The sequence below is a fragment of the Pinus tabuliformis genome, chromosome 2_1 (genome assembly GCF_031772625.1).
Source record: "Pinus tabuliformis cultivar Carrire ecotype Pingquan chromosome 2_1, CPIR1, whole genome shotgun sequence".
Classification (NCBI taxonomy): Eukaryota; Viridiplantae; Streptophyta; class Pinopsida; order Pinales; family Pinaceae; genus Pinus; species Pinus tabuliformis.
Window position 1 is genome coordinate 631714564 of NC_142299.1, and position 22293 is coordinate 631736856.

Sequence of the window (22293 nt, forward strand, 5' to 3'; positions counted from 1 at the left end):
GATAAACTAATTTTGATCTCAATGAACATGAATTATCATTATTATAATCACATTAACATAAACATTATTATTTGGTATTAATATAGATACCATTATTTCCATAATTAAAATCTATTCTTTATATTCAATGTATTTCTTCTTTATAAAAAAATGATAATAATAAATGAGATTTAAATAATAAGTTTGATGCCTATGTTGAATTTTGTCAAATTTTTTATAAATTATATATATATATATATATTTTTTTTTCTTTCTAAAATTATATCATATCCATATGTCAATAATTATTATTTATAAAAAAATAAAAATAAAAATTATTATAACATTTTAATTAACTTATAATCTTTAATTCATAAATATGTATTTCAAAATATTTCAAGTAATTGTAAAAATAATTATTTTTTATTAAATATAAATTATATTTTATAACATATTATTTTTTATTAAATTAATAATTAATAATAAATTATATATAATTTATTCTAAATTATTTGAAATATATTATAATATAAATAAAAGATTAGAATGAACATAGTAATTGAAATAAATATTTTTAATTTTTTTTTTTATAGGTTTAACATTACTCATTTTAAACACTTATCATAAATAAAATAAAATAAAAGTTTAACAAATATGATACAAACAAAAACCAAATTCCGATTGAATTGACAAGTACGATCGGAATGTAATATTTAATGTTATTATAATGTTGATGCTATTTTGGTTGATCTCATCACACGAAACCAGTAATATGTAGATGCCGTAACCACATTTATTGTGGCCGATTACCATGGCATGAAATGGCTATGGTCATACATAAAAGGGCGTACTATAAGGCATTAAAATCCCAATAGCATGGGATTTATGGCTTGCCGTTCTAAATTACCATTTGAGGTATTCAAGGTGCTACTTTGTGTAATGCTATCTCAAACTTAACCGTGCAATTTAGCTTACATGGAACTAACCGTGCAATTTAGCTTACATGGAACTAAGTTGAAGCACATTAAGGGGCTTGGATGATTGGATCACATTTTAGATGGTTGTCAGCGGGAGCAGCTGGAGGAAGCTCATCCCAAAAACGAGACTCTGTATCATCTCCAATGGCGACCTCCTCAATTTGCTCCATGTTCTCGGCTTTCTCAGTCTCCACTACCACCTCCACTTCCAACCATGCCAATTTCATCTGCAGCAGCACTTCTACCAAATTCTCCTCCATATCGCCATCTGGATTTTGCCCAAAACGTTCTCTGTTACTTCCCAGAACTAAGTTTTCCTTCCAATGCAGAACTCCTCGCCTTTCAATTGCAATGGCAGGGGCCTCGGAGCAACTAGCGGATCCAGAAGAAGAGGAATCAGAGGAAGGAAAAGGCGAAGGCGACGATGCAGAAGAAGAGGAAAGTCTGGAAGGCTCAGACCCTGTGAGCAGCACTAGTACTGTTTACTTCGGTAAAAAACGCCCTGAAACGGAACTAGAAATCGCTGCAGCGTACGAGGCCCTATATGGGCCGGGCTACAGTGGAATCAGTGTGCTGGGCAACGATGTGGATGCGGTGGATAAGAACAAGGAGAAGAAGGGATTTAGGCTGACGAGGAAGACAGACAAGATAAAGGATGGGTTCGAGGAGAGGGTGGTGCAGGTGAGGAGGGTGACCAAAGTGGTTAAAGGGGGAAAGCAGTTGTCCTTTAGGGCCGTGGTTGTGGTCGGCGACAAGAATGGCAAGGTGGGGGTGGGCGTGGGCAAGGCCAAGGAGGTCATTACTGCTGTGCAGAAGTCTGCTGTTGATGCCAGGAGACATGTTGTTACTGTGCCCATGACCAAGTATCTCACATTCCCTCACAGGTCTGAATACTTTCTGCCCTTCGTGCTCTTCTTTCTCTCCGATTTTGTTTTGGCCATTACGCGCAGTCCGATTTTTTGGTTTTCTTGTTTTTTGATATAGCTTTGTTTGATTTGGGTAAGGTTAATAAAGGCACAAGAGGCTTCCCCACTCCAACATTATGATATACAATCTTTGGAATTAGTTGCGTAAAGTATTTAAATTCATTCACATATATATGACCCTTCATTATTTTATCATTGGGATGTTCATTGAACTCAGCAAAATAAATGAAACAATTTGATTAAATAACTATAAGAAAATTGTGAACAAGCCACTGGAGCATAATATCTGCGACCTATGTAATTCTCATCTATAAATCAAAGTTTCCAAGGTCGAATTTCTATTATACAATGATTTGCTTATTTTAATCCCAATTTGAGCAAGACGTGCAGGCAAGTACCAAGTATACCAAAATTTTGAGCAAGAATGTATACTTAGATGAGTGGATTTATGTGTTGATTTTTTCCTTTCTCAATGTTTCGAAGTTCGAACCTTAAATAGGTTAATCAATGCTCACATTAATTCTATAGTACTTGGTTAATTATCAATAATAGTTCATCGAAGGATTATCGAAGCAGGAATTAATATTGGCTGGGTTAAGGTCTGTCAATATTAGAGCTATTGGCATAGTTCACGAGATGTTGAACTTCTGGTTTCCAAGCATCTTTTAAATTCATACCATTATCCAGGTTCATGTTTTTATTTCTTGTTATTCTTTTTATAGTAATGTGGAACCTTTGCTAACATGATGTTTGGAGGTGTGAGAATGCTCTGTAACGATGGATTTTTCTATTCTATTTTGTATTACAACTGCATTATGTTCTTTCAACCTAACTTGAATCGAACGACCAGTCTTGCCAGTGTGAACTTTGACATAATAACAAGGAATGTATGTTAAAACACATGGCTCAGCAAAACAATTCACTTGGACTTAGACTTGGAAAAAGCGCAAGAGCTAGACTTAGACTTGGCAAAAACTTGGCAGCGGGAATTGGATTTTTCTTTTCCCTTTTGGCATTTTTAGTTGACGCTGATGAGTTTTTCTATATGCCTGCAAGTTGGAGTATGGGTTCCCAGATAACCTGCAATCACTGTCAGGTCTGACTCAGTTCTGGCTGGTTTGACTGCCTGCAGAGAGTCAGAATCAAGACAATTTCTAGTATGGAATTCCTAGGAAAAAATTAGGAAAGGTCTAGTCCCAAGTCCCGATAGCTATGTGAAGTGCTAGTAAGACACTTTTGGTGGATCTTCTTGATCCAACGAAGTTAGATGACTCGAGGGAGATAACAACCAAAGGGACAGGCGCTGAAAGTTCAACCATCCATTGAGTCATCCATCCATCAAGTACTAAATTTTTTGTAATCTAAATTCTTAACCAATATCAGAAGATAGTTTTCAAGACTCCAAAAAAGGGTTCAAAAGCAGAGATAAAGAGGAGTGTTGATATGATCTTAGCTATGGAAATGGAAAACATATGCACATATGAGAGAAACACGAGAGAGTGTGTAAGTTTTGAGAAGAGCGTTGCTGCAACTGTACACATTGTACACTTTCCATTGTATTAGTTTGAGAAGAGCATTGTTGCAACTGTACACATATGGTACACTCTTCATTCTATTATCTATTTATAGAGGTACAAAATTGTTAGAGAGTGATCATCTTTGACCAAGTCTCCTAAGGTTATTATGAAAATATACATATTTAGATGGGTGATTAAATGTAACGAAGTCCTCTATGAATATGTGAATAAATAGCTTAACTAATTCCACTATGAATGTCATCAATTCTTCCCTATTGAGAGGAAAGTAATGTTGATGGTGTTTGGAGTCCAAGTGAGAATGACATAAGTTGTAGAGGTCTGTATGTGGGTTGAAATTCCCTGATGGAATACTAGAAGGCAAACCTTTACAAAAATTTAAGCTAGTGCAACCATTGATTTTTGGTTGGAAGAAGGGATGTCTTCCCCACTAAAGACTTATGCTCACCACATGTTGTTGAATGGCAAGTGTAGAAACTCTAACATGCAGATCTTTGTGAGAAGGAAAACTATGAATAGGAGTTCTTGAGAAAGATGCAATGCTATTTGGTTTGAAACTAAAGTACGACATAAAGCATTATGAGGAGTAGGATGTGGACTCAATGCTTTAAGTGGCATCTATATTGTGAAGCCTAAAGCCTATTGTAGAGGCTACAATAGGTCAGAAGGAATGAACCTTAGAGCATAACAAATAATTATGATATTGTGGTGGTTGACTTGCTTAACAACTTGTTGCCTATACTAGGGAGAGAAAATGTGATTTGGTAACTTTTAACATCCTTATGAACTTTGTAGGTATTGAATAATCCATCATACCATACCTTTTTGTTAAATTGGTGGAGTTGGCCAAGAAGTCTGGCACAACAATTCTAGGGTGTAAGATCATAGTCAATTGTATCTGTTACCTACCAAAAATGGGTAACTCATAGGATCAATTTTTTCTCCTCATTTGTCAGCTAGCCAGCCAACAACACTATGATGGACCACAAATATCTTTACATCAAAGCTCTCCATCTCTGATCCTATGAGTGCTCTCTCCCATCTGGCATACTTCTTGAAGAAAGGTAGGTCATCTATTGGAAGGTACATTATGTTGTTTTTCCACGATACCGAAGTCTAGGATAGAATGTTAAATCACTGACGCTACCAATCCAAGTATCACAACAAGACTACTTTGCAAAACAAAACAATATACAACAATAAATCTACTAGTGCATAAAATATATACAACTTTTTACAAATTTATACAACAACCCAACTTCGTTATATTAATCACCGATAATACAACATTCTAGGGCTCTCGTACCAGGGATAATAGCACTTAAAAATCCACTAGTACAAGAATACAAGGACAAGATACACTGACGATCTAGCTGATGTAGAGCTCAATCACAACTGCTTTGTCCTATCCTGAACACACTACAGGTCCTTTGCTTGTGTTTTGCAACACTGCCTCTTTTAACATACCAACTCCTTTAGACCATTGAACTTGGCTCTCCAATCTGCCCTCTAGCTGATCATAAGTCCATCTACAACTAACACATAGGGTCTTCACGCTCACTAGCTGCTCCTTCGTCCTTCAAGGCCACAACACTTCGAGTCTTCTTGCCCACTGTTGCTCCTTGACTACTTAGGGACTTCTTCCCACTATTGTCTTCCTACATTGCTCTAATGAAGACAAACATAGTGTTGAAAAGTATCGAAGGAATGGATTCCTTGATCTGTGCCTTGATTCAAGGAATCGATTTGGAGATCTTCTTAGTCATGTACGAGTTCCAGTGATGAGGATGAGTTCAGGAAGCAGTTTGACTAGTGCGAGTTTGTGGAGGATGAGTTATTTGTCCTCTAGTGTGAGTTAAATTGTGAATTGAGTGAACAAGTGGAGTTAGCCTCCTAAATTTTAGGAGGATCCAGTTAATTAAGTGTTGACTTTTGTTAACTAGAAAAGCTCTAGTTCAACTCCTAATTTAGAAAACTCACTAACAATAGCCTAATCAAAAAGCTTATAAGGAGATCAAAGGCACACAATTGCTCATTCAATTCTTGAGCACGAGTTTGTGAGCAAGAGAGCTTGCGGAGGAACAAGCCAAGTGTTCCTTGTGCGAATTATTGAGGAGGGCAATTTCTCTTTGGAGTGCACATAGAAATAGGGGAAATACCTATTTAATAAGAGCTCAATCAACACTAGGAATTAGGAGATTAGTTCCTAAATTTTTGTGCTGGAAATCAGAGCCTCTAGTGCGTATAGGAGGAGGAAGCGGGTCAACTATTTCAGGCCTAGGACAAGCAGGAAAATTATTTTCAGATTGGAACCAGATTGTATGTGTATCAAATCTGTTGCATAATTTTCCTTAATAAAATTCTGAAGCAAGTGAGGGTTTTCCTTGTTGGGTTCCCTAGAAAAATTGTGTGTTTTATTGTTTGAATTTTTTGTGAAGTTATTTTTGTTCTCTTCTGCTGTTATTTGGTAGAGAAATTTTGTGTTGTGTGAAAAGAAAATTTGTTTTCAGATTGTTCATAACAACCTATCATGATTTCGTGGAATTTCTACATGGTATAAGAGCTGTGAACAGAGATCAATTAGCACATAGTCTTCAAAGATGACAACTCACACATGATTGGGATTGTGAGAGCAAGATAGATTGGATGGCTCTTCAAATTTTGGTGTTTGGAAGGTCCACATATTATTTTTATTGGACAAGTTTGGGATGAAAGATTTCGCTGAGAAAGGTGTTGTAGAACCTTCAGATCCAGACGAGTTGAGGCTTTTGCAAAGACAGATGGTGAATACCAAGAGAATGATCTTGGATGGACTTCGAGATCATGTAGTTCTTCATGTTGCAGGTAAAGATACAACTAAGGACATGTGGGATGCCTTAGTCAAGCTCTACTAGAACCCTTTAGAGAATCGGAAGATGGTCCTCAAAGAGAAGCTGAGGACAATCAAGATGCAGAAGGGTGAGAGTGTAACTGCCTATCTCACCAGAATCCAGGAAGTTCGTGATGAGCTAGCAACTATTGGAGAGCAACCCATGGACACAGAGCTAGTGCGTGTGGCTCTGAATGGGTTTACCAAAGATTGGCATACTTTTGTTCAGAGTATCACTGGATGAGATAAGTTGCCGGATTGGGAACACCTATGGAGTGACTTCATCCAGGAGGAGCTAAGGCTCAGGCTAGTTGAGACTTCTAGCAGCAGTGGCAAGGGTTCCAAGGTTGAGAAGGAGGAGGAGAATCTTGCTCTTATAGGCAAAGGCAAGAAAGTCAAGGTGAAGAGCGAAAACAGTCAAAAGGGTGACAAGAAGAAGACAAATTTGAATAATATCAAAGGCTTCCATTTCCATACTTTCGGACACGATGCTTCCAAGTGTCCTAATCGGAAGAAGAAGGGGTCGAATAAGGAGCATGTAGCTGCATCAGCTGAGGTAGATGAGTTTGCCTCTTAGTTTGAGAAGGACTTCTCATTGATAGCTTGCATGGCAAGCTCAATAGGGAGCAGTACGTGGTATATTGATTCAGGAGCCTCTTTCCATATGACTGGAAATAGAGAGTATTTCAGCTAGCTGGATGAGAAGGATATGTAGGTGAATATCGAGCTTGGAGATAATGGCAAGTATGCTACCAAGGGAGTTGGTACTATCAGCTTTGAGAGGGAGTTAGGTAATTCTCTTCATCTCAAAGATGTGCTCTATGTTCCAAGGCTGAAGAAGAACCTGGTTTCAGTAGCTATCCTTGAGGATAAAGGATATGATGTTATCTTCAACAGAGGTAAGGCTTACCTCGAGCACTTGGCTTCTAGATGTAAGAAGCAGATAGGTTGGAGGGTGAAAAATCTCTACAAGTTGCATGTAGAGACTGATGTAGCCTTGAGGAGCAGGGTAGGATGTGCAGATGTAGGTGAACTTTGACACAAGTGCATGGGACACTTGCATCATGGGGCGTTGAAAATTCTACAACAGATTACCGGCAGGAGGCCTTGACAAGGGTGGAGTGTGCAAGGGGTGCATGCTTGGCAAGTATGCCAAGTCTTCCTTCCATAGTCAAGATAGCAGAGCCAAAGGTATTTTGGAGCTAGTGCATTTAGATGTGTTTGGACCCTTCTCTTCTCCATCACTGATGAGGCATAGGTATTATGTTACTTTCATTGATGAATTTTCTCGGAAAACTTGGATTTATTTTATGAAAAAGAAAGATGAGGTCTTAGACAGGTTCATGGAGTTTAAGGCCTTGGTAGAGAAGCAGATCAGGAAGAAAATCAAGACAGTGAGAAGTGATAATGGTGGAGAATATATCTCTAATGCCTTCAAGTAGTTTTGTGCAAAATAAGGTATTAGGAGAGAGTTGATAACACCTCATAACCCTCAGCATATCGGTGTCGCCAAGAGGAAGAATAGGAGCATTGTTGGAGCAACTTGAATGACTAAGATCTGCCTAGATTCTTGTGGGTAGAAGCATGCAACACTGTAGTATTTCTGCAGAACAAGGGTCCACATAGGGTGCTTGGACGAGTCACACCAGAGGAGGCTTTCATAGGCAAGAAGCCTGATGTTTCACACTTCCGGATCTTTGGCACAAAAGTCTATTGTCATGTGTCCAAAGATAACATGAAGAAGTTGGATGCCACAATAAAGAAGGGTATCTTTGTGGGGTATAGTGAGACATCTCAAGCATACAGGGCGTATCTTCCAGGACTTAAGAAGACAATTATCATGTGAGACGTGAGATTCTAGGAGATGTTGACCATGCCGCCTACACCTACCTACAAGTCAGTGAGAAAAGTCTTTTAACCCCACAAGGTGTGGTTGGTGGCAGGGAACTTAGAGAAGGGGCTGTCACACTAATCCCGACTCTCTCCGTTTGAGCTATCTCCTAGGTTAGCTAAGGGGGGTGGTCCCTAATGAAAAGTTAAGTTAAAAGATGTGAGTTTCTAGGAGAGTGTTATAGTGAAAATGGATTACTTTTAAGGATTTATGAGCAAATATGAAGTGAACAACTTGAAATAACAATGCCAATCATTAATATGATTAAAAACCATAAAACCAGTGCCTTATAAGGAATTTGCTCAACAATTTAAAGATATATTTGCTCAAAGTAAAATGCAATGCTCTCAAAAGAGAAAACAAAGTAACCCTGAAATGTAAATAAGAATTGTTAGCACAAGATATGTAAGATACAAATTGCTTTTGAGATGATCAACTTTATAAATCAAAATATGTGAAACATATCTTGGCAAAACCCAAAAATTAGTAATTAACTTGGAAATGTAAAAGAAAGGAAGTGCTAAACCAATACATCAATATGCAATTAGACTTGAAACATGAAAAGAAAACACTTGTTTGAAATGATTACAATACTTGCTTTTGGAATAGACTTTGCATATGAAAACTCAAACCATCAAGAGACAAGTAAAGTAAATGTAATGGAAAGTGCTTTTGGTTAATTTTATTAATTAGCTCTACAACAAGATTACAATTTAACTCTTCAATCCTTAGACCTAACCCTTGCTCAATGATATGGATTTCATAGTGAGGAGTCAATAGAGGAGTAGAGGATCCCTAAAATTGTCTACTTCAACCAAGTTATGTTGGAGGTAAAATTTTAATGAGGCTTGGGGCCTTCCTACACTAAAATGCCTAGATGAAATGCAAATTGTGTTAATTCCCCAAATTAAAATAATGATACATGCAAATGCTTCAAAGAGATTGATTTGCAATGCTTGAAAATGAAATAGTGTTCAACATAAGTTGCAATTATAACTTCAATTGGAGGAATAAAATTAGCTTACAAGTGTTGCATGTGTTTCATCAATGAATTAAAATGATACAAGTAATTTGCTTGAAAGTAAAATTTGTTTCAAATAGACAATGACAATAAATTGCTCCAATATTCAAGATAACAATGTAGCATAAAATTGAAGCATGTATTCAAGTGCTCATGAAACAATTTACCAAGGTAAATGGAAATGAATCAAAGTTTGTTAAGAATATAAAATGCTTGCATGTATAGGATGAATTGCTCAAAGTAAAGTGTAAGCTTGTAACTCCAAGCAACAATGAGAAAGAAAATGCAAAGCTCAAATGAAATTGTAACAAACTTTAACTTAATGAAATGTGATAGTGAGGTTGTGTTAATTCCCAATTAAAGCATGCAAGTGAATGAAGTATGAAAGCTTAAACCATGCAAATGTCAATCCACCCAAAAGAAACCTCCCTCTAAATGAGGAGATAAGATACCATGGGAGAAATCCCAAGCTCCCACAAGCAAGTTAGATCTTTTATTAATAGTACACTAAGAAGAGGGCCCTTCAAAGTTCTCAACTATATTTCAAGGAGAGTCCTCACAATAATTGCTTGAAACTTGGACACTAGACCTCCTTTCTTGAGAAAGTAGTGACAAGATCTCACAAAACTTATGCAAGGGAAACAAGGTGTGAGTTTCCTCCAAATGCCCACGGCTTAAAGAGGAAAATGGGCAGCCCTTTAGTGAATTCAACTTGGCCAAAATAAGCCTCAAAAGGGCTCACAACATCCTTGGAAATCGAACTCCCAACACTTGCCAAAAGTCCTGCAAACACTTGTTAGATGTTGCAGGAAGTTGCTTTTCAAAATCTGCCACACAAGAGTTAGCAAACAATCCAAACAATATCTGCAAAATAAGTTAAGTATTAATGGAAAAATCAGCAAGATAAAATGTATATGTACAATTATAATTTACAAAAGGCTAAGTTAAAGAGTGAGAGTAAACTCTCGTCTTTGCTTAGCCATCTTCAAGCTCTTAGATAACAAATGAAAGAAATGAAATACAATTTAGAAGTTCTCGGCTTGTGTACAAGCTATGTGCCGAAATCCCTACAAAACCACTTTGTAAGATAAGACTATGAAGGTTCAAAGAACAAATGAGAGCTCCTTTAAGAATGTATCAAGAGTGGGTTGGTCTCTCCAAAGACTTCCCCTCACGCTTGTTTCTGTAATCCCAGCAAGATGTTTCCTCTACAAAACTTCAATCAAGAATTAGTTCCACATAGATTTAGCAATAAACAATGATAAGAAACTCTAGAGATTTATTTAAAACCAACTAGAGCATTCTATACCTAGAGTATACTTCTAAATCAAATGTCAATGCAAGATAGCTTTACGTTAACAAATCTACAAGAGCATATGGAAGCAAATTAAATCAAAGCATGAGTAAAGAAATTATACCAATGTTCAACAATTCATCACACTCTAAAAGGAGGAACACCTCATGAATGAAACCCCAAAGTCTTTATTGATATTTCTGAAAGTGTACAAGGCAGCGGCGCTTCCGCAAGCACAATAGCTAGTAACAATATTATTCAATGTGAGAGCCTATGGCTCTATTATATAGAGAGTTGGGAGCAAATTCCAATGAAGAATGACAATGACAAATGGCATTGGAGGCAATTCCAATGAGAAATTCGAATTTGTTGAATGGAACTCCAATGCCAAGTGTAAAAATTGAATTCTGGCAAGTGGACATCATTTTCTTCTTCCCTTATGTGCCAAATTCAAATTTTATGGTGGAATGACAAGTGTATATGGGTGGTAACCCATGTGGGGACAATTTCCCACAAAAATCTCCACCAAATATTCTCCCAAATCCTCCCAAATGTGCATTAACTTCACAAATTGGAATTTCCAAACATCTTTTTCATTTAATGCCAGAAATTCAATTTTATTTGAGCACATGTCATTTCCTTGATTTTAGGAGTCCATATCACCTTGGGACTTCACTTTAACTCTCCCATAATTTTCCACCTCATTTCTACAACATTTAGCATGTGTGGATATTTATTTTTCTCCATTTATTTAATTTCTGGCTTAATTAATTGCCAAATTTCCCACTAAACTTAGGAAAAGTGGGTTTTGAGGGTCGAAAACACATTATTAACCCCTCAAAGTGTGTCATAATAGAAAGTTGAGGGTGAGAGGTGTAATTTTGATTACTCATACCCCATACAACTTCTCTAAACTACACTTATTACAATTTAAATACAATTTTATTTGCAATTTTTGACCTACGGCAAATCTAAAAAATTAAAAAATGACTACCTAGACCTAACCGAATTCCACAAATTTTTTTGTGTGATCTAGTATGGTAATATACATAGACTCTAGACACTACGATGTGTTAGGGCCTCAATCTTCAAACCGTCACCCCGGCTTTGGGGTAAAACGTGAGTGAAAAACCTAAAAAGTTATCCGCCTCTGAAAAAGAAGGGATAATTAACTAGATTAAAAAAACACTCCAAGGTGTACTCGTTCGCTGATCGAGTCCCAACATCCTAGGCCTGTTATAGACTCAAAACTCATCATTACTAGCATCACTTATTACAATTCTCCGTAGGGTGTGGAATCGGGGTACAAGAAAGATGATGAGAAAATAGAAGTAGAGTTAAAAAACTCTGTTGACTGACGATATCTGATGGTACCAGTGTCCTCTGGATCATCCTTGGGCATGGAGACTTCATATAATCATCAGGTCCCATTCTAGTGATCAACAGGAGGATCGGGTTCTGAGAGTTTCCTTAGAGCGTGAGCAGATTGTAGTACCTGAGGAGGAGCTACTCACTTCCAAACAGGAGGCACAACCAACACCTCAGAGTAGGCCACAACCACAGTCTAGTGGCAAGAGGGTAGCGCAACAGGATTTGCAGTAGGATGAGGGGGACAAGCCAGGTCGAGAGCAGATAGATCAACCAGAGCTAACTACCACAGGGAGGAAGAAGGCCAAGTGGGCCAAAAGGTTGCTCTAGGAGGCTAAGCAGTAGGTCGAGGCTCCTAGCACCATGTTTAGGCAGAGTAAACAGTTAAAGAGGTACACAGGTTATATGGCACTAATGACAGAGTTGGTGGACACTGAGCCTTCTTCTTATGAGGAGGTAGCTTCTCAACAAGTTTGGCAGGATGCCATGGTGGAGGAGTATTCCTCTATCATGAAGAATGATGTCTGGGAGGTTGTTCCACGACCTGAGGGGAAATCAGTAGTTGGATCTAGATGGGTGTACAAGCTGAAGCATGGAGCAGATGGGAGCGTGGAGAAGTTCAAGGCCAGGTTTGTGGCCAAGGGCTTCTCACAGATTGAGGGCATAGACTATGAGGAGACTTTTGCCCTAGTAGCACGATATTCATCCATCAGGACTATTTTGGCACTTGCAACACAGATGGGGTGGAAGATCCACCAGATGGACGTGAAGACAACCTTTCTCAATGGGGTTGTTGAGGAGGAGATCTATATAGAGCAGCCAAAGGGGTTCGAGCAGTTCAATAGAGACACACGTGTGCAGGCTGAAGAGAGCTCTTTATGGGCTCAAGCAGGCTTCGAGAGCATGGTACACTCAGATTGACAACTACCTTTGAGGATTGGGCTTCACTAAGAGTGAGGCAGATCCCAACCTGTACTACATCATGGTTGGAGGGCTTCTGCTCATTCTAGTTCTCTGTGTCGATGAATTTCTATTGATTGGAGATGAGAGCCTGATCTAGGATTGCAAGGAATACCTTGCAAGGGAGTTTGCAATGACGGATATGCACTATTTCCTTGGCTTGGAGGTTTGGTAGGGTGATGGTGAGATCTTCGTGGGACAAGGCAAGTACACAACAAAGATTCTCCAGAGATTTCATATGCAGGATTGCAGGCCCATGGCCACACCTCTAGTCACAAACTGGAGGAAGGTGGATGTTGGCAGAGGAGAGCGAGTGGATCCTACAATATACAGGCAACTCATTGGGTTGTTGATGTATTTGGTCAACACACAACTTGATATTTGTTTTGCAGTCAACCAACTGAGTCTGTTCATGGTTGAACCAACTAGAGTGCATTGGGTTGCTGCAAAGCATGTGTTGAGGTATTTGAGAGGCACAACATACTATGGATTGTGGTACAGACAGGTTGATGGAGTGAGGCTTGAGGGCTTCATAGATGCAGATTAGGCAGGGAGTTCCACAGATAGAAAGAATACCTCAGGTGGCATCTTCAACATTGGGTCAACAGTAGTTTCTTGGTACAATAGGAAGTAGAGATCAGTTGCATTCAGTACAACAGAGGTCGAGTATATAGCTGCTAGTCAGGTAGCTTGCGAGGCTATTTGGATGAGGAAGTTACTTGTGGGACTTTTCAGACAAGGGATGGAACCTACCATGATACATTGTGATAATCAGAGTTGCATTAAGCTCTTTGAGAATCCAGTGTTTCACGATTGCTCAAAGCATATCGAGATCTGGTATCACCATCTTAGAGATTGTGTTCAGAAGGGGATAGTCAAGCTATCGTACATTGCAACAGGGGAGTAGACAACAGACATCTTGACCAAGGCATTGGCAAGAGGTAGTTTTGTTCATCACAAAGATAAGTTGGGAGTTGTACAAAATCCCTTCCTCGCTAAGAGGTAGTGTTAAAAAGTAGCAAAGGAATGGATTCCTTGATTTGTCCCTTGATTCAAGGAATTGATTTGAAGATTTTCTTAGTCATGTACGAGTTCTAGTGATGAGGACAAGTTCAAGAAGCAGTTTGACTAGTGCAAGTTTGTGGAGGATGAGTTATTCTGGTGTGAGTTAAATTGGGAATTGAGTGAAGAAGTGGAGTTAGCCTCCTAAATTTTAGGAGGAACCAGTTGACTAAGTGTGTTGGCTTTTGTTAACTAGAAAAGCTCCAATTCAACTCCTAATTTAGAAAATTCACTAACAATAGCCTAATCGAAAATCTTATAAGGAGATCGAAGGCACACAATTGATCATTCAATTCTTGAGCATGAGTTTGTGAGCAAGAGAGCTTGTGGAGGAACAAGCCAAGTGTTCCTTGTGTGAATTCTTAAAGAGGACAATTTCTCTTTGGAGTGCACATAGACATAGGGGAAATCCCTATTTAATAGGAGCTCAGCCAGCACTAGAAATCAGGAGATTATTTCCTAAAGTTTTGTGCTGGAAAATTAGAGCCTCTAGTGCATAGAGGAGGAGGACGCAGGTCAACTATCAAGAAGAGGTTTTAGGCCTAGGACAAGCATGAAAATTATTGTATTTTTAGATTGGAACCAACTTGTATGTGTATTAGATCTGTTGCTTAATTTTCCTTAATAAAATTCTGAAGCAAGCGAGGGTTTTCCCTGTAGGGTTCCCTAGAAAAATTATGTTTTATTGTGTGAATTTATTTTTGTTCTATTCTGCTGCTATTTGGTAGAGAAATTCTGTGTCTATATGAAAAGAAAATTTGTTTTCAGATTGTTCATAACAGCAGATTAGAATTTCATGGAAATTCTACACATAGGGCAGGAGGGCTGCCACATATAACTGTCAAATGTCTCTTCTCCAACAATGAACTTGGGCTACAATCTGCTCCTTTATGACGTCCTTCTTTAGTCCTTCAAAGATCAGTCAATGAGCTCATCAACTCTGCCACTCCTAGCAGCTTATTAGTCCTTCAATGTACTGCACTTAGGGCTCCCTTGGTCCACTTTCTTGCTGCCCACCAACAGTCCACAAGTGTCCAATACAACTACCCTCTTCTAGGACCCATCCACCTAGCAACAATTCAACTTAAATACAACATCAACATACCTCAAATCTGGTGTATCTTTGCTGTAGGTTAGGCTGACTGGTTAGGGCAGCAAACAGTCTTTGTTTTAGCCCTTTCAAACACTCCAACAAGCCCTCTAACATCTGCAGCCTCCTTTCCCTGTCAAATCTGGATGGTCTGTTCCTCTAAACAAGTGTCATGACCCTCTTTAGGCTGCCCTAAATAGGTTTGACCTCCCTGCAATTGAACATATCTCCTGCAACAGTAAAACATAGATGAAATCAGCCACAATCCTCCACGAAAATAACCCAGAAATGATCCTTGAAGCTTCGACCTTCTTGCTTCTGCACTCGGCTCTCCAAACAGTCATAGAAAGACCCTAAACTCAGTTCCTTTCCTCCTTCATTTGGCTCTTGGGCTCTGCGGCTTAGCTTCAGATGATGTTTTGCTATGAATGTTGCACTTGGATGTGTGTCTCAAGCCTCCAACAAATCTTTATTTATATGCAACATGTGGGTTTCGTTGAACAACCGTTGTGACACTCTAACACACCAAGCCGCCCTGCTCTAGGTGCCACGAAACCTACCAACAACATCTAAAAATTAATATCTCACATTAGAGACCTCCGATTTGAGTAATTTTCGCTGCCCCTTGCTCCTCTAGGGATCCTCTTAACACCTCTATGTGTCAAATCACTCAACCTCCTCTTGGTTTTGGTCCCACATCGATGGGTACAAAACCCCAAGCTTGGGTTCTAAGCCCATAAAGCACTTTTGTGGCGCTCCAACCTCCAAACCCCGAACCCCAGGGCTTAGAGTACTTCCCAAGCTACCAAATCTTAGCACTCCCTCTTAGCAAGGGATGTACTTCCAAGACTAGGAAGTAACTCGTCATCATCACTGTCACTGCTCACAACACTCACCCAACTCTTGGTGCCCATAACTGCAGCAAACCCTGAGCACGGACTACGCCTCTCTCGGAAGTGTCACTGTCACTGGAAGCTTCCTGCTTCTTCTTCTCTTGAAATGTCTTCGAGTCTCTCCATGATTCCCTCTTGCTAGATGTAGAAGCACCCTTGCTCCCCACTGACCATGCGCTCTTCTTGGGCTGCACATTCTCCCTCTGAACTTGCAAACTCCCTCTAGAACTTGACTCCCTCTGAGCCTTTGGAACCTAGACCTTCTTCTCTGGAACCTGTACCTGCTCATTTGAAACCTGCACCTGCTTGTTTGGAACTTGTACTTGGTTCTGCTCATCATGATTTATAGGCTTGCCCATCAGCTTGTATAGACCATACTTTCTAACTCCAATTACGACACCTATGGAGCTAGAGCCTTTGGGCCTGAGTCTTGTCTTACCACTCTGGAACAAGACCTCAAACCCCTTTTGCTTGGTCGCTTAAACAAACACCACGTTGTATCCGAGTCTTGGTACAAATAATACATCTTGAACTCGCATCACCTGACCTGACTCCATCTTGAATGGCACAACTCCCGATCCTCTGATCTCTTTCTGACTCTTTTTGCTCAACACTATGTTCAACTTTGGGTCTCGCTCAGCTAGAGTCTCGAACACATCTTGTGACCTTGTCATATGCTTCGATGTTACACTGTCCACGTACCATGTAGCCTTGTCGATGGTACCCTGTGAGAAATGGGAGATCAAAGCAAAGTCTTCCTTCTCCAACCTCCTCTATCTCGACAGAAGTGGCGACACCTATGACTTGCTTCCATTTCTTCTTCTCTTCATCTCCCTTCTTCTTCATCGGACACCTCGTCGAGAAATGACCCATCTCGCCACAATTGAAGCACTCGATCTTACTCAAGTCCTTTTGCTTGCCCTTCATTCTTGTTGCAAGTGCCACGTCATCATCTGAAGCCTTCTTGTTCGAATGAAGATCCTTGTCTCACAACTCTTCCTGAATGAAGTCATCCCATTGCCTATTCCAGTCTGGCAGCTTGTCCTTGGCAACGATACCCTTAATGAACGACTTTCACTCTGGAGTAAACCCCTTAAAGGCAATCCTCACCATCTCAGAATTTGCAATAGTCACATCAACGACGACAAGCTCATCTTGAACTTGAGACAATATTGTCAGATACGAAGTCACCCCTTCACCCTGTATCATCTTGGTGGCCTTCAATTTATCCTCTAATACCAATACCCGATTCTCGTTCTTATTCTAGAACAAATTCTGAAGAGCCTCCCACATCTCATGGGCAGTGTTCTTCCCGGACAGATGAGGTATTAAGGAATCCTTGACACCATCTAGGATGATCAACTTTGCCTTTGTATCCAACTCCTTGTACACTTCCAACTCCTTAGGGTTTGTTGGCTTCTTGATTGCTTTCTTAGCGAACTCCCAAATCTTGTTGACCATCAAAAGCAACTTGATCCTTTCATTCCATACACTATAGTTGGACAACCCTTCCAACCTGTCCTCATACCAAATACCAACTTGCAACTTCGACATTGTGTGATCTCTTCAACAACAATGTGACCAACTATTTCTTACGCTGTACTTCGCTATGCACACTCTAATGCATTGGCCCTTCAAAGTAGCTTTGATACCATGTTGTTTTTCCACAATACTAGAGTATGGGATAGAATCTTAAATCATTGACGCTACCAATCCAACTATCACAACAAGACTACTTTTCACAATGGAACAATATACAATAGAAAATCTACTAGTGCACAAAATATATACAATTTTTCTACAAATTTATATAACCCAACTTCATTATATTAATCAACTAATAATACAACAGTCTAGGGCTCCCATACCAGGGATAATGGCCCTCATACATCCACTATTACAAGAATACTAGAACAAGATACAATGACTATCTAGCTGATGTAGAGTTCAATCACATCTGCTTTGTCATATCCTGAACACATTGCGGTGTGAAAAATCAATTACCTGATTCCTACTGCAACAACCGATGTTAATTCTTCTAATTGTTAATTTGATTAAACAATTTACTTGCTGTGTGCTATGACAAATATTGAATTAAATACACTGCAGCCTTCACAAATAAAAACTGCGGAAACTAAATACAACACAGGAGAGAAATAGTCTTCGCACATCTACACAATTATTTTTGGACAAATGTCCCCGGAAAAACCCAGTGTGGGAAAACCGGTGCAACAGTTGAGGGTTTGTATTATTAAGCAATAGTAATCTGAGTACAAATCTATGGATGCTTCAAAACTAGCAATCCATGCAGAGAAAATAACTGACAAACATCTAGTGAGAAAATTCTCACTTCCACTGGTGATCCGACATTGACCTTAGTTCTAGATGAGCTGCCCCTTGCTGCCTCTGCATCAGCTTGCTGGGACCAATGTCTCTCTCTCTTTCGCTGCTGATCAATTGTTGCTCTGGGAAATCGATCTTCTAGCTCTTCGAGCTCCCACTCTGGCTTCTGCCTTTGAAACTCGACTTCTCCTCAACAAATACAAATCTCCCTCAGAAGCTCTGCGCTGCCTCTCTGCACTGCGTCAGCCTCTCTGTGGAGTACACTCTCTTTGTTATGCACTCCCTGGATTTGGAAAACTTCCTTTCGAATACTATCCCCATCCCTCACTGCAAGAAATCACTTCGAATGTCTCTCTGGCAACTGTTGCGCTGCTCTCTTCAGAAATCCGATCTGTGATCTCTTACTTGATGTCATTTCCAAATGGCCATCAAGCCTCCTCTTATAATCCTTTAGTTGAGAACCAACGACCTAAATAGATGCTAAAATCAATGGCTCAGATAATTTTGGATTGATCCTCGTCTTCTTCTAGAAGTTTCACGCACAGTTTAATGAATACCCTTTAATTATTTTAATTTCCTAAGTTTAGACTTAGGTCTCCATTAAGAATAATTAATTATTTTAATAAAACTGTCTCGGTGGAATTTCCCAAAACGATTTCTGGGTATTGTGGAATACATGTGTCCAAGCCTTCTTGCAAATTTTGAGGCTTAGAGCACATCTGATGCTACCAGGAATCAACACTCCCTCTTAGTGAGGAATGTGCTCTAGTACTGCAACCTACTAAAGCATTACTCTGACTCTGAAACATCTCCCTCTGCGCTGCTGATGTCTGACATCGCTGCCCACCAACTACTGCTCAAATGCTGCATTTGTACTGTTGCTGACATTGCCACTGCCAACACTGCATCTGTACTGCAACCCTCATAAGTTCTGCGTCTGTGCTGTTGCTGACACTGCCACTGCCAACACTGCATCTGTGTTGCTGTTGGCACTGCCATTGCCACTGCCAACACTGCATCTGCACTGCTACCTTCTCCCACTGTTGGTTCTACTTCATCAACAACAAAAAAGCATCCAAAATTACTGAACATGTGTTTAGCATGATGCATCTGTTGCTAGAGTTCTGATTGTTGCTAGTCTCTGCGCTGACCCTCTGAAGCCTTTGCGTCGCCGCTGACTCTGCACTGTGCCAACTGCACTGCTGCCAACTCTGCTCTGTGCTGCTCAATCTCTGGCGCTCCTAGCCACTCTAACTGTCACTCCGACACTCCTCTGCACCAACTAACACTGGACCATCTTGCTACTATTGATCTGGGCTCCGGTAGCAAGGTATTGATACAAAAGGTGGACTCCTCAACGATCCTGCCCATTTGCAGTTCTTTCGAACTATAGTTCTAGATCACCCCACCTCTCCCCTGAAGGTATCTGGGCAATCATGGCAAACTCTTCCTCCTCGATCTTTGTGGATGCAACCTTCAGATCATGCTTCTCGTCCTTGTCCTTCTTCTTGAGAGGACACTATGTAGCGCAGTGACCAAGTTCACCACACCGGAAACACTTGGTCTTCGAAACATCTCTCTTCTTCTTTCGCTGCTCTTGCTGCCCCTTAGATACAAGGGCTGCATTCTCTTCCTCCTCCTTTAGCTTCGTCCCACTGCTGCTGCTGCTACTATCAAGGTTGCACTTGACTAAGTCTCTCCTCATCTCTTCCTGCTGAAGAGCAGCCCACATTCCTTCCTAATATGGAAATTTGTCTCTGCCCAAGATACTTTGGACAAACACTTGCCATTCCTTTGAGACTGAGTTCAGGGCCAACCTCTCCATCTCAGTACGCTGAGGGGTTGACCCCACAACTGCCAACGAGTCTCAGATCTCCTGAAACTTCGTAAGGAATGGATCAATGCGTTCCCCCTTATGCATCTGCATGTATCTCATCTTTGCTCCAAGTACATCTTTTGCTGCTTGGAAGATCCTTCGTATAGCGTGGCCAACGCTTCCCACATTTTTCGAGCAGTATCCTTGCCGACAATGTGACATACTACATGATCCCTCACTCCATCGAGGATCAACCTCTTGGCCTTCGCCATCTCGGCCTTGTACTTCTTGAGCGGATCTAGATTTGCGGGTACAACTACCACACTGTCGACATAGGTTTTGTGATCGTGCTCATCCAGAAGGCATGAGATCCTTGCCTTCCAAATCACATAGTTGGATGCACCCTCCAATTGATCCTGATCTTGCAACCCATGGTTTGCCATCTCTGCCAGTGAAATGTCGAATTGCCTCCTCTCTCCTTTGCGTTGCTGCTGGCCTGGCCTATGCACTCCCTGCTGGAGTTAGTAGATCTGTTGCTCCCTGTCGCTGCTCAACAAATGAGAATTCAGACTTCTTGGCTAGAAGTCCTCTGAGGAAGAATTCCCTCAAGTGTGTCTTCTTCTTCCCCACTGATGCTATTATGCCTGCAACTACTGCAAAATATCTGCGTCCCAGCTGAAGATTTGCTTTGTAAGGAAAAGTATGCTGCTCACTTCTGCCTCTGGAAAGCTTCGATCTGGAGATCAAATTTCTATGTCAACTCACTCAGAGAAATCATATTCTCCTCAAAACTTCGACCTCCTTGGCCCATGAATTGTGCTTCCTTGGGGTTTCGAATTGTTGCCTACGCAGTGTTTTTCAAACTCTCTCTTCTGTCTTCAACTGAGCTCTTCTACTCACGATCTGTGCTTTGATACCATGTGAAAAATCAGTTACCGGATTCCTAATGCAACAACTGATGTTAATTCTTCGAATTTCTAATTTGATTAAATAATTTACTTGCTGTGTGCTACCGCAAATATCGAATTAAATACACTGTAGCTTACAAAAATAAAAACTGCGGAATCTAAATACAACACAAGAGAGAAATGGTCATCACACACATCTACACAGTTATTTTTTTGACAAATGTCCTCGAAAAAACTCAATGTGGGTAAATTGTTGCAGCAGCTGAGGGTTTGTATTATTAAGCAGTAGTAATCTGAGTACAAATCTATGGATGCTTCAGAACTAGCAATCCATGCAGAGAAAATAACTGACAAACATCTAGTGAGAAAATTCTCACTTCCACCGATGATCCGACATTGACCTTAGCTCGAGATGAGCTGCCCCTTGCTACCTCTACGCTGCCTTTGCATTAGCTTGCTGGGACCAACGTCTTTCTCTCTCTTGCTGTTGATCAATTGTTGCTCTGGGAAATCGATCTTCTAGCTCTCCGGGCTCTCACTCCGGCTTTTGCCTCTGAAACTTGACTTCTCCTCAACAAATATGAATCTCCATCTGAAGCTTTGCGTTGCCTACCTGCACTGCGCCATCCTCTCCATGGAGTACGCTGTCTCTCTGCTATGCACTCCCCGGATCTGGAAAAACTTCCTTCCAGATGCTATCCCTGGCCCTCACTGCAAGAAGTCACTTCGAATCTCTCTCTGGCAACTACTACGCTGCTCTCTTCAGAAATTCGATCTCTGAACTCTTACTCCATGTCATTTCCAAATGCCCATCAAGCCTTCTCTTATAATCCTTCAGTTGAGAACCAACCACCTAGATTAGATGCTAATCAATGGCTTAGATCATTTTGGTTTGATCCTCGTCTTCTTCTAGAAGTTTCACCCACAATTTGATTAATAACCTTTAATTATTTAATTTCCTAAGTTTAGACTTAGGCCTCCATTAATTTTTTTAATTATTTTAATAAAACTGTCTCCGGGTGGAATTTCCCAAAACGATTTCTGGGTATTGTGGAATACATGTGTCCAAGCCTCCCTGCAAATTTTGAGGCTTAGAGCGCATCCGATGCTACTAGAAATCAGCATGTGGGTCCTTCGCTTCCGTTCTGCAACATTGCCTCTATCAATGTTCCAACTCCTTTAGGCCACTGAACTCGGCTCTCTAATCTGCCCTGTAGCTGATCATAAGTCCATCTACAACCAACACATAGGGTCTTCACACTCACTAGCTGCTCCTCCGTCCTTCAAGGCCACAACACTTTGAGTCTTCTTGCCCACTGCTGTTCCTCAACTACTTAGGGACTTCTTCCCACTATTGTCTT

At 40.3% G+C, this 22293-nt stretch overlaps 1 protein-coding gene across 1 annotated transcript in view; it reads left to right on the forward strand.

Annotated features, from left to right (window-relative positions):
* The first annotated feature begins 986 nt into the window (after positions 1-986).
* EMB3113 (Ribosomal protein S5 family protein) overlaps positions 987-22293 on the forward strand; it is a 115688-nt gene continuing 94381 nt past the window's right edge. Inside the window, exon 1 of the mRNA XM_089403084.1 lies at positions 987-1840. Coding sequence (XP_089259210.1) covers positions 1017-1840 — 824 coding nt within the window. The 5' untranslated portion in view covers positions 987-1016. The remainder of the gene's footprint in view (positions 1841-22293) is intronic.